This window comes from Sapajus apella, unplaced genomic scaffold (genome assembly GCF_009761245.1).
Source record: "Sapajus apella isolate SASKATOON/1434 unplaced genomic scaffold, GSC_monkey_1.0 scaffold7, whole genome shotgun sequence".
NCBI classification, from domain to species: domain Eukaryota; kingdom Metazoa; phylum Chordata; class Mammalia; order Primates; family Cebidae; genus Sapajus; species Sapajus apella.
The window spans coordinates 6,780,109-6,793,650 of NW_022436947.1; the positions used below are offsets into that span (position 1 = coordinate 6,780,109).

A 13,542-nucleotide genomic window follows, 5' to 3' on the forward strand; every position below is an offset into this window, starting at 1 on the left:
TATCTGTGTAGAAAAAGTTCCCAGGTGAGTAAGGTGAAATAGTTTAAAACTGTGCAATGCACTAGGACTTTTAATATTGTCCGTCCGTCCATCCATCCATCCATTCATCCATCCATCCACCTCATCCATCCATCCATCCATCCACTCCATCCATCCATCCATCCACTCCATCCATCCACTCCATCCATCCTTCCATCCATCCATCCACCTCATCCATCCATCTATCCATCCACTCATCCATCCATCCACTCATCCATCCATCCATCCATCCATCCACTCATCCACTCATCCATCCATCCATCCATCCATCCATCCACTCATCCATCCATCCATCCATCCACTCATCCATCCTATTTTTGTCCCTGCCAGCCTGTCAGACAATTAGCCAATAAATTATATATTGAGTACCTTCTATATAAAACTGAATACTAATAAATAAAAAATGTTATTGATCAAATTGTGTCCGCCTAAAATGCATATGTTGAGGCTCTAACCCCCAGTTACTGTATTTGGAAATGGGGCATCTAAGGAAGTGATTAAGGTTAAATGAGATCATAGGGGTGGAACCCTGATCCTACAGGATTAGTATCCCTATAAGAAGACACACTAGAGAGCCCACTCACTCTCTTTCCACCATGTGAAGACACAGTAAGAAGGCAGCCATTGGCAAGCCATGAGGAAGGCTCTCACCAGAAACTGAATCTGCTCGCACCTTGATATTGGACTTCCAGCCTCCAGAACTGTGAGAAATACATTTCTATTGTTTAAGCCACCCAGTCTATTGTATTTTGTCATGGTATCCTGAGAAAGCTAAGATAGACAAGGTCTTATTCTTTTTTTTTTTTTTTTGAGGCAAAGTTTTGCTTTTGTTGCCCAGGCTAGAGTGGTGCAATGGCGCGATCTTGGCTCACCGCAACCTCTGCTTCCTGGGTTCAAGCAATTCTTCTGCCTCAGCCTCCCAAGTAGCTAGGATTACAGGCGTGCATACCATGCCCGGCTAATTTTGTATTTTTAGTAGAGGTGAGGCTTCTCCATGTTGGTCAGGTTGGTCTCGAACTCCTGACCTCAGATAATCTGCCCGCCTTGGCCTCCCAAAGTGCTGGAATTACAGGCATGAGCCACCATGCCTGGCTAACAAGGTCTTATTCTCTAAGGAACACAAAATTTAGTAGGCAAGACTAGTAAAGTATATAATATAAAATATTTAAAAATTAACGGTAGATATAATATTAAAGAAAAAAAAATGCTGTATCTATAAGAGAAGTAACTAACCAGGGGAGTTGGAGAAGGCTTTTCAGTAGTTTTGATATTGAGCTGAGATTAGTAGTTTCTGGCTGACATGGTTTCAGAAATGAGTTTATGAAAGCGAGCAAAGACGTGCATGGCTCAGCCAGGAAAGGCATTCCTGGCAAAGCAAGCATATGTACAAAGATTTGGGGAGCCACAAGGCATGCAGCATGGTGAGACTGAAGAATAAAGAAAAATTCAGTGTGGTGGGAGGATAGAGGTACTGCAGAAGGGGATATCGGAGGGGAGAATTGTTCCTTGCCCCACCTGCAGTGTCTTTATGACTCAGGGATCATCTTTCTAACCTAGGCTATGGCATTTATTCAAATTACCAAGGTTCTCAGATTCCTACTCCTCCTTTTGTATCTATTATAGCTAACATAGCTTGACTTCATCATCACATTTTGTCAGGATGCACTGTTTACTGATGCACTCCTGCTGGAAAATATCCTAGCTTAGTGACTGTGTAATTTAACAATTTGTACTGAATCTGTATATTACATGTTCTGTTTAAGGAGTTTAATGAGGGAAATTGGTTCTTCTGAAGACCAAGAGGTGGCAGTATTGTCTCGATAAAACTCAAGATACAAACATACTATTCATTTTAGAAAACTGGTGCTCTTGTTACACCACACCCTGCCCCCAACCAACATATAAAGGCAATAGAAATTTAAAAATCTTTGAATTTAATTTACTTAAAATTTATTGTTTATTACATATCAAAATTATTCGCTACTAACATAATTTAATGATGAAAACCCAGGCACAGACTTTCCCAAACAAGGAATAGAAATCATGAGATATTTTTCAAAAGATACGCTAGTTGATAGTACTTTGACATCAAATAGCAAATATGGTTTCTCCCATCGGTATTCTACAATGCCAACTGTGACCACTTTAAAAAGTTGCAGGGCCAAGGGTATCAATAGCTATTCCAATTAAATCGTAGAATATGAACTTGATCTTGAAAATCAGAGTCATAGCAAGTTCTTCAAGGCACATACATGGAAAGAATCATAGACTGTCTGCTTCTGAATACGTGTCTCTCTTACAGTATATAGAAACTTTTTCCTAGACTTTTTTTTATACATCTACTTTAGTCAATTGCAGACAAATATCTCTCCACCAGAGGGAGTAGATGAATGGCTCCTTGGGAGCTCTAAATGAAATGGGAAGCCAGCATCTGGTTGAGAGAAAGACCAGAGAAATAAGTAAGTTGAGAAATTTGGTGGCAAGGAAATAATTAAAGAGGAGGGTAGGGTGAGTTATAGTTTCTCCTGGAAAAAAAAATGTAGAATTTGGAAGTCTAGATGACTACTACTTTCTTCATGTTACTAAGACTGTTCAAGGAAGGCTTGGGTGGGATTTTAAAGAAGGTGGAAAGAGAGAGCGTGGTTTTCTTTGACTATTGTTGAGCCAGGAACAGAAGACCTAGACTGGGAACGGGCTGAACTCTGAGAGCTGTAAAGAGACAGCCTGAGCCCAGGGGGTTTTTGCTTTCTAGAGCAGGGGGTCTGCAAGCCATGGCCCATTTGTCCACATAGCCCCCAACCTGAAATGTTTTTTTCTCTTTTTTTTTTTTTTTTTTTTTTTTTTTGAGATGGAGTCTCACTCTGTCGCCCAGGCTGGAGTGCAGTGGTGTGACGCCTCCCGGGTTCAAGCAATTCTCCTGTCTCAGCCTCCTGAATAGCTGAGATTACAGGCACCTGCCACTTCACTTGGCTAATTTTTGTATTTTTAGTAGAGACGAGGTTTCACCATATTGGCCAGGCTGGTTTTGAATTCCTGACCTCGGGTGATTCACTTGACCCGGTCTCCCACAGTGCTGGGATTACAGATGTGAGCCACTGCGCCCAGCCTTGAGAATAGTTTTCACATTGTTAAATGGTTGAAAAAAAATCAAAAGAAGAATAATATTTCATGACATTGGAAAATTACAGTAAAATTACATAAAATTCAGATTTCAGAGTTCATAAATAAAGCTTGCCGACTCCGCAGGCCTCATTTTGCTCTGCTCTGAGATCAGCATTTGGTCACCTTTGTAATTCTTGAATTGTTTCTTTGAGGCAGTCATTAGTGCCATCAGGGCAGCCACCTTGCTTTGTTCTTTCCCTCATAGGACATAGCATGCATGAAGTATTTCATAAATAATCAAATATTAAATGTATAATCCCTCTGTGGCTTAGTCTGAATCTTCCCTGAAGCAGACCTTGAGACAAGGCTTTGAGTAGAAATAATTTATTTGGGAGGTATCAGAAATATGACCAGGACCCAGATCATCATAAAGACTAAGGGAAGCCATTTGGGGATTAAAAATTCTGATTTCTTTTTTAGAGACAGCGTCTCACTCTGTCACCCAAGCTAGAGTGCAGTGGCACAATCTTGGCTCACAGCAACCTCTGCCTCCTAGGTTCACGCGATTCTCCTGCCTCAGCCTCCCAAGTAGCTGGGTTTACAGGTGTGCACCACCACGCCTGGCTAATTTTTGTATTTTTAGTAGAGATGCTGTTTCACCATGTTGGCCAGGATGGTCTTGAACTCCTGACCTCAGGTGATCCACCCACCTCAGCCTCCCAAAGTGCTGGGATTACAGGTGTGAGCCACGGCACCCGGCCAAACCTGGGTATGATTCTATCCTGGCTTTGCTCATTGTTGATGCTTTATAACCTAGCTAAGTTGATGGAAAATGAAATGTTAAAAGTTCCAATCGCTGAAGATTCATTCATTCATTCATCATGTAACAAATATTTATTAAGTATCTTCGATATGATATAAGGCACTGTGCTAGATGCTCAATGATGTTAATCCTCAAAGAAACCGCCACTGGCAATAATAGTGGACTGATTATAAATCAAGGATGGTACTCTCTTGAGTCCACCGTATTTTTCCTACATCTCAACTATTCTATCGTCTCCCTGACTCAGCTGATTCCTGCTCCTTCTCTGTTCTCTTGGCAGCGCTCTGTTTTACATCAGTTAGGAGTTGTGCTCCATGAAGGCTGTCACAGAACCAAAGCCATCCCGGAAAAGGACCCTCTGCAAGTCACTTTTCACCTCCTCCCATCATAATTGCTTTAAAATTCGCACCTGTACCATTTCCAGCTGACTTTTAATCATGACAAAGAAAAAAACGAACAGCTAGCATGAAAAGCAGCTTAAACTCCTAAAATATATGTTCCCATTTTATAAACTTTCAATGTTTCTATTCTCAAGTGTTCAAAGGAATGAGGCACATGGGGAATGTGGATCAGTGAAATTCAGAGATAATCACCAAATGTCATTTTAATGTATGCCAAAACATCTAACAAACAACAGATAAAAATTTCACTACTGTCTCTCCTTTCCGTACGTTGTAAACAATGAGAAGCTGTGAAACAGCTGAAAGGAGGTGCTATGGTCCAAAATTTAGATGTTGAAACTGAATCATTGATGTGTTTGGTATTAAGAGGTGAGACCTTTGGGTGGTGATTAGGTAAGAAGGGTGGGGCCCTTGTGGGACTAATGCCCTTATAAAAGAGGCCTAAGGGAGTCTGTTTTCTCCCTTTCCCCTTCTACCTTGTGAGGACAAGGCGCCATCTATGAGGACAGGCCCTCCCAGACACCACGTCTGCTGGCACCCTGATCTTTGACTTCCCAGCCTCCAGAACTGTGAGCAATAAATTTTGAGACAGAGTCTTGCTCTGTTGCCCAGGTTAGAGTGCAGTGGCATGATCTTGGCTCACTGCAACCTCCACCTCCTGGGTTCAATCGATTCTCCTGCCTCAGCCTCCCAAGTAGCTGGAATTATTATAGATGCGTGCCAACACGCCAGGCCAATTTTTGTATTTTTGGTAAAGATGGGGTTTCAGCATGTTGGCCAGGCTGATCTCGAACTCCTGACCTCAGGTGATCTGCCCGCCTCGGCCTCCCAAAGTGCTGGGATTACAGGCGTGAGCCACCGCACCCGGCCCCAGTCTAAGGTATTTTGTTAGAGTAGTCTGAACAGATTGACATGGAAGGATAGCAAAAAGACGAATGAAACAAAGGCCCCAAATAATCAATAACTAAACAAGGGGCTAAAATCCAGTTTCCATTATATTCTAATAGAGGTATTATAAGAAGATTTTTCTGGGAAAAAAATACCTTGAGAGATGAACCTTTAGGAGTGAAACACTTGAATGGTTTCTTGTCATCTGACAAGCCATCTTCTGGCATCTTCTGGCGTTTCTCAGCAGCTTCTGCTCTTCGCCTTTCAATCTCTTCCTTTAGCCTTCTCTTCTCTTCCTAAGAGAGAAAGAGCAAATAACAAGGCATCAATATCAGCTTCACAGCCAAAGGGAAGAGCGCTGTAGGAGAGAGAGCACAGTCGGAGAGGCAGGAGACCCAAGCCGCAGACCGGACACTCTCCTTCTAGGTGGTCACCAGAGGTTGAGCCTGAGGGCTGGAGTCCAGCTGCCTGAATTTGCATTCTGGTGCTGCTACTTTCCAACTGCCTGACCTTGGCCATATTATTTATCTGCTCGGTGGCCCAGTTTCTGCATCCATAAAATGGGGATAATGATAGTACTCATTTTTTAGGGCTTTCATGAGGACTCAATGAGAAAGTACACGTAAAATGCTTAGACTAGGCTTGTTCAACTCATAGCCTTGGGGCCACATGATGCCTAGGATGGCTTTGAATGTGGCCTAACACAAATTCGTAAACTTTCTTAAAACCTTAGGAGACTTCTGTGATTTTTTTTTTTAGCTCATCAGTGATCATTAGTGTTAGCGTATGTTATGTGTGGCCCAAGGCAATTCTTCTTCTTCCAATGTGACCCAGAAAAGCCAAAAAATTGGACACCCCTGGCTTAGACTAACACTCATTATGTGATTTCTCATAGGGTGATACCTAATCACCACCGTCCTGTGGGTCATTAACAATGACTTTGCACTTCTGTATCTGTAAAATTAATATGAATATCCCTTCTACCTACATCCTAGGAGAGTTGTGAAGACAAATGAATAACTTATGTGAAAAGCTATCTAAATCTGTGGTACTATATTTGCCAGATGGTACAAGATGCGATTTTTATGGTCGCTCCCCGCTTCAAATGAATAAACAATTTTAGATGGTTTGACAAACCTGAAACGCTGTAGACCTTGCATCACGGTGTTGCAATCGCAAATGTTTACAGTCTATCTCATTAACCCCTCTGTGTCTTCATTCCTAGTCTAGAATACCCTGTCTTCTCTATCAGGCAAAAAATTCAGAGCTCTGATCAAGTTTACAACTTGATTTTCTGGGAGATTTATGCAGTCTCAGGTAGTTCTTAGACTGTGAGATCTTTACCACTGCATGTTCTCAAGCAGCGAGTAGATGTTCATCTGTCAGAGGATGTTGTAGAAGGATCCTGTGTTGGGCAGATTGGCCCAAATAATCGCCTAGGTCCAATCCAGTTCATGATTTCCCTTCAGCCTTTCCTGATACTTTTCTCCTCTGAATAATAATCATAATAAAAGTGATGGTAATAATGATATCTACCAGTTTTTGAGTGCCTAGGACGTGCCAGGCACTGGGAGCACAATGATCTATTAAAGTATCAGAAGAATCCTGCAAAGTCAATATTATTTCACAGGTAAGGAAAAGAAGATGCAGAATAGTCCAGGTTTTCCAAGGCCCCAGCTTGTTAGTGGCAGAGTTAGGATAGAGGCCTGGGTATGTTCCAAGATGGTGCCACTGCGCTCCAATCTGGGTGACAGAGTGGGACTCTGTCTTAAAAAAAAAAAAAAAAAAAGCCCAGGTGCAGTGGCTCACACCTGTAATCCTAGCACTTTGGGAGGCCAAGGCAGGTGGATCATGAGGTCAGGAGACTGAGACCATCCTGGCCAACATGATGAAACGCTGTCTCTACTAAAAATATAAAAATTAACTGGGTGTGGTGGTGCGTGCCTGTAGTCCCAGCTACTCAGGAGGCTGAGGCAGGAGAATTGTTTGAACCAGGGACTCGGAGGTTGCAGTGAGCTGATATCATGTTATTGCACTCCAGCCTGGGCAATAGAGCAAGAATCCGTCTAAAACAAAAACAAACAAACAAAAAAACCAGAAGCCTGGGTATGTTTAATTCTAAAATTCTATCATTCTGATTACTTCCTAACTAAAGTCATTGGCTCATTGAAAGTTGGAGTTAAAAGAGACCTTGAAATAATGTATCAAAACTTTCCATACAGTTCAGGAAAATTTTGCAAAGGATCCATGTCAAAATGCCATTGAGAGTCTTTTTTTTTTTTCCCATATTTTGAATGATGGGAGATCACTATCTCAAAAGTTCTAGGCTCCGAGTTGGAAAAGCGGGGTCTCCATACTGATTCTAACATTTATTAGTCAAGAATCTTGAAATAAGTCACTCAAACTATTTGATTCCTGCTTTCTTTGCCCATAAAATGAGAAGAACGTACCTCAGGATGAAAGGAAAGACTGCACTTTGTAAACTGCAGTGCTGTTAAGTTGTAGTCTGTTAAACATTATTTCATATGCTGAGCCAAAGTGTTCCTCCTTGTAACTTTATCTGCTGTTTTTGGCTCTGTCTTAAAAGATGGAACAAACTCATCTATTTATAATGATGGGGCTCCTCCTGTGTGTCAGGCACTGTATGGGGTCCCGGGTATACAGTAATGAACAACGCAGACACTGTCCCTGCCTGTTTACATTCTAATCTACTTACTTGCCCATTAAAAAAAATTTTTTTTAATATTCTTTATAAAAAGTCTTCAGCTATTAGAAAACAAGTATCACATAACTTCATTCTTGTAACTAATTTGCAGACCTTTCATCCTTCTCAGCTTTCTAGCTTTTCCATTTTGAGAGGCAGTAAAGGGTAATGGGTTAACACAAGGGAGACCTCAGGAAAATCACAAAAAAAAAACCAAAACCTCTCTGTGCCTCAGTTTTCTCATCTGTAAAATGGGGATAAATACCCATTATCAGCGAGTTCTTAGAAGCAGTGGACAAATTAATATGTCTACAAGTTTTAGAACCATACCTAGCACATGGTAAGTTTAGTATTCTTAAAAAATATTTTTAAGAGCCCATGCTCAAAAGAGCAGCTGCAGGGCACTACGGAATTTTCCCTTGCCACGTTTGCAGTGGGCTAGCGCTTGCCTTACCTCCTCTCTGAGTTTTCGATCGGCTTCCTCCTGCTTCCTCCTCTGTTCTTCCTCCTCCAGAACCTTCCTTCTCTCCTCCCTCTTTTTCTTGAGCTCCTCCAGCTCCAAAGCCGCCTCCTGCTGCTTCTGTTTGAGCTTCTCAAACTCTTCGCTCTCCGTCTCCCCACGACGACGACGAAGCTCCTCCAGCCGCTTGCCGGCTTCCACTTGGGGGGCGCCTTCGGCCTCCTTGGTGTCCAGGCTCGCCCTCCCTCCAGGACGGCTGTGGTTGGGGGGGGCAATGGAAAGGGGTTTACATGCCTTTGCCTGCAGTCTCCCTGGAGGAGGGCGAGGTCGTTCTGCGGCTTTTGCATCCCACACCAAATCTCCACTGCCTGTCATTAGCCCAAGGGGTAGGTAGGCTGGGAAAGGGCTCTGCCTGGAATCACAGGGGCCGAATGGGAGCCTCAGTTCTGCCACTTGCGCTTCGTTTCCTCAGCTGTACAATGTGACAAATATGTACTGCAAATTGGGACTGTAAAGTGGTGCAGCTGCTATGGAAACAGGATGGAAGTTCCTCAAAAAATCAACGAGAGAACTACCTCATGATCCAGCAATCCCACTTCTGGTATACCTCTGAAAGAATAGAAAGCAGGGTCTTGCAGAGATATTTGTATATCCACGTTCACAGCAGCATTATTTACAATGACCAAGAGATGGACGCAAGCCCATCATGGCAGGAATGGATAGATAAAAAGTGGGGCTGAGCGCGATCACTCACGCCTGTAATCCTAGCACTTTGGGAGGCCGAGGTGGGTGGATCACAAGGTCAGGAGTTCAAGACCAGCCTGGCCACGATGGTGAAACCCCGTCTCTACTAAAAATACAAAAATTAGCTGGGCATGATGGCAGAAGCCTGTCATCCCAGCTACTAGGGAGGCTGAGGCAGAGAAATGCTTGAACTTGGCAGGTGGAGGTTGCAGTGAGCCGAGATGGTGCCACTGCACTCCAGCCTGAGTGACAGAATGACACTCCGTCTCCAAAAAAAAAAAAAAAAAAAAAAAAAAAAAAGTCTAGCCATACCATGAAATATCATTCAGCCTTAAAAAGGAAGATCTTGTTACCTGTTACAGCATGGATAAACCTTGAAGATACTATGCTAAGTGAAATAAGCCAGGCACAGAAATCATACAAATACTGTATGATTCCACTTCTATGAGGGATCTAAAGTAGTCAAATTCATAGAGACAGAAATCGAACTGTAGTTACCAGAGGCAGAGGGTGGGCAGTAGAAGGAAATATAGAATTGTTGTGTAATGGGCGTAGCCCTTCAGTCTTGCAAGATGAAAACAGCTTGGGAGGTATGTTGCAGAACAATGTGAATATGCCTCACACTACTTAACTGTACATTTTAAAATGCTTAAGATGATAAATTTTAAGTTATGTTTGATTTTACCACAATTTTTAAAAAGATAGATGCTACAACATGGAAAAATGGGGCAAATACTATTTAATTCTATTTACCTCAGTGGGTTGCATGGGATTGTGTATTTATATATCATCTACTGTATGAATATTAGTTGTTATTGGAGAGGAAGGCATATAGTCCAAAACATTACTTGTGAGTGAGTTCAAAAGTCTCGTAGTGCCTGACTAGTCCTTTCCCACAAGTTACTGGTTAACTTGGATCTATCTGGAGTAATGGATCAGGAGGGAAGACAGAAAGGTTCAGGCACTGCGAACGGGAAAAAGTGGCTGAACTAAGGGTAGGCATTGAAGTAAATCCATCTATCCACAACTTTGCCTTGAGCTTGACTCTAGCAGCTGATCTCTGGTAGATGAAATTGCCCATTGCCCCTTGATTAGAGCTAAACACAGTGATTTATGTCCATTCTTACAGAGCCGCTCCAGGAAGTCCTTAAGGACTACATTAACTTATGGCTTCCATTTGTGTATTTTCTATGTTCTTTACCTCCAACACAACCGGACTATTCCTTATACAGACTTAAAATTATGAAATTAGTTTGGTATGACACGGTTAAGGTGATTACTTCCATGTCATTCTTTATGCTTTCTAAACCCTTGTCATATCCACGACTTCATTTAACAGTCACAATAACTGGGAAGATGTCAGGTTCGGTTTATCATCCCCATCTTACAAAGAAGGTAACCACAGGTGAGAGAGAGAATTATTTATTCAAGTTTTTGGTAGCTAGAAAGCAGCTGAGCCAGAATCAGATTCTAATGCTTATCTATTAATTGTACTCTTCTTGTCACTATACTGTAATTCTACCTGAAATAGGCATTGTTATGAAACAATGAATAAACTGAAAGAGAACACGTTAGCCCATCTCTCCACCTCTCACCTCAAACCTTCAGGATGGAGTCTGAGAGGAGCATTTCCCACCTCTGTCTCTAGAATTTTTATAGTCTAGGCCTGGCTACATTCTGTGCCTGAGCAGAAGCAATGCTTCATCAGATAGAATAGCTTATAAAACAGGAAGAAAATGGGTAAGTTTTAACGTAAGAACTAAAATTAAAATTATGTTGAGTTTTCTTTTGTGATTAAGGAGGATACACAGGGATTTCATTGCAGAATTGGGAACATGTTAAGACTTAAGACAGAATGCTATCCCAAAAGTCCTGATGTTAAAATTTTATTTCAGAACAGGTGTTTTAAGTATTTTACACATCTATAAAAAGATGGAGACATATCATTAGCACCTACTGTGACCCCTAAGTTTCTTTAATAAATTTGCTATATGGTAGAATTAGAACACTGATCATTTTAAAACATGTCGATACTTAACAGTAGAACTTCAGTAGAATACAGCATTTTCACTAACACAGAATTTGCCTGAGTTGGATTTGCCTGGGACTTTAGTCAGGAGAATTTAGTGCTTGAAGGCCCTTGTTATAAGTAGTCTTTAAGAGACAGAGATACAGCTTTGCCATTTAAAAACTTATTAGCAAGTAGTGAGGTCATTCTTAACTAGATGAGAGTGTAGGTGTCCTATTCCTGACACTTTTGTCTAAGGAACAAAGGAATTACCACACCCTAATACCGTTTACTACATGTAAAGAATGGCACAGTGTTGCTAGCTGTGGAACCAAAGAAAGAATAAAACCATGGCCAGGCACGGTAACTCACGCTATAATCCCAGTGCTTTGGGAGGCCAAGGCGGGTGGATCAAAAGGTCAAGAGTTTGAAACCAGCCTGACTAATATGGTGAAATCCTGTCTATACTAAAAATACAAAAATTAGCTGGGCATGGTGGCGTGCGCCAGTAATCCCTGCTACTTAGGAGGCTGGAGCAGGGGAATCGCTTGAACCTGGAAGGTGGAGGTTGCAGTGAGCCAAGACTGGGTCACTGTACTCCAGACTGGGCGTGAGAGGGAGATTCTGTCTCAAAAAAAAAAAAAAAATAATAATAATAAAACAAGGAATGGGTTCAAGAAATACATTGTGCACATTAATTTGAAACACTGAAGGCGTTCTGAATATACTGTGTCCTCCAGGACAATAATCTTCAAGCTGCAGACCAGAAAATCAATTTAGTAGATTGTCATCAACATTTAAACAAAACAGAAAGTATCAGAGTGCACTGCATAGAGCAGAAGAAAGTTCCATTTCTTGACACACTTGTTTCAGTTATAAAAATATATACAGGCTTGTACTGGGTCATGATGTAAAATTTATTTCTTACTAAGGGCTTAGGTTAAAAAATTTAAAACTGTTGGTCTAGGATCTTGACAGTTAAAGGTAAACTTTTATTTTGAACTCAGACAGGGTTAAAGGGTCCCTCAAAATCTAGTTGTCAAAGGCTCTTTCAGGGCCTTCTAGGTTCACAGGCCTGTGACTCTTCTCTCAGTTAATTTAGGGTCTTTCCTTTCAAAAATGAGTTTGCTCTATCTCTGTGTTCATTGTATCACTGTATAGGAACTAGACCAGCAAAACACCTGCCTACAGAAACATCCGTGGATTCCACTAGGTGTCGCTCAGTCTTCATTTTGGACAACCAAAATGTTCGTCATTAGGGACTAAATAAGTCATAATACATCCATCTAGTGGAAGGCTCCAATATCATTAATTATAGGCTTATGTTTATTTTTATAGAAAACAAGCTATGATACATTCTTACGCATGGTGCAAGAATCAATGCAGAATTATAAGTATACTCACACTTACGTACTACATATAAATATACACACGTGTGTCTATCTTGATTATTACATACATAGATAAACAGCTGGAAAAAGTGTTACTGGTGGTAATCGTTGGGTGGTGGGTGCTTATTTTTATTCTTCTGTTTTCTGACTGTTTTTATAATGAGTACATTTTTTTCCCTGTAAGTGGAAAAAAAACCTTTTCATTCCCACCTTAAAAAATAAAACGTCAAAAAGCCCTTCACGGGCCGGGCGCAGTGGCTCACGCCTGTAATCCCAGCACTTTGGGAGGCCAAAGCGGGTGGATCACGAGGTCAAGAGATCGAGACCATCCTGGTGAACATGGTGAAACCCCGTCTCTACTAAAAATACAAAAAATCAGCTGGGCATGGTGGCGCGTGCCTGTAATCCCAGCTACTCAGGAGGCTGAGGCAGGAGAATTGCTTGAACCCAGGAGGCGGAGGTTGCGGTGAGCCGAGGTCGCGCCATTGCACTCCAGCCTGGGTAACGACAGCGAAACTCGGAAACTCCGTCTCAAAACAAACAAACAAAAAAAGCCCTTCACTTTGCACTTTCTATAAAACCGTTGGTAGAATTTGCATTGCTATATCTTGCTCATTGAATGGAGATTTTTATCTCATGTTTTGGAGAAAACAAGTGAGTAACAAGAAAATGCAAACATCAGAGGGAACAGTAATTAAATCAAACATAAACAGCTATGTTCAATAGAGGAGCAAAAGTTTTGTTCACACCATCTCTGTCTATGTGCATGACCTCAGCATTAGGGTGCCACTTAATGTGGAAATCTCTTCCATAAAGTTCTTTCCCCCCACTCCCTTGGCTTCTTTAGGTGTAAGTCAAGATAAGTATCCAGGCTTTGACCATTAAGAATGCAGCTTGTTTGGGAGGCCGAGGCGGGTGGATCACGAGGTCAAGAGATCGAGACCATCCTGGTCAACACGGTGAAACCCCGTCTCTACTAAAA

The 13,542-nt window shown here is 41.7% G+C and overlaps 1 protein-coding gene across 12 annotated transcripts in view; it reads right to left on the minus strand.

The window, feature by feature from the left end:
• CALD1 (caldesmon 1) overlaps window positions 1-13,542 on the minus strand; it is a 207,728-nt gene that overhangs the window by 16,609 nt on the left and 177,577 nt on the right. For all 12 annotated transcript variants that reach the window (XR_004268249.1, XR_004268248.1, XR_004268247.1 and 9 more), the window contains 2 exons: window positions 8,412-8,673; window positions 5,409-5,549 (listed from right to left, as the gene is read on the minus strand). Coding sequence is in view for 6 of the 12 variants with exons in the window: in XM_032275936.1 (XP_032131827.1) it covers window positions 5,409-5,549; window positions 8,412-8,673 (403 nt within the window). In the remaining 6 variants the exon portion in view is untranslated. The remainder of the gene's footprint in view (window positions 1-5,408; window positions 5,550-8,411; window positions 8,674-13,542) is intronic.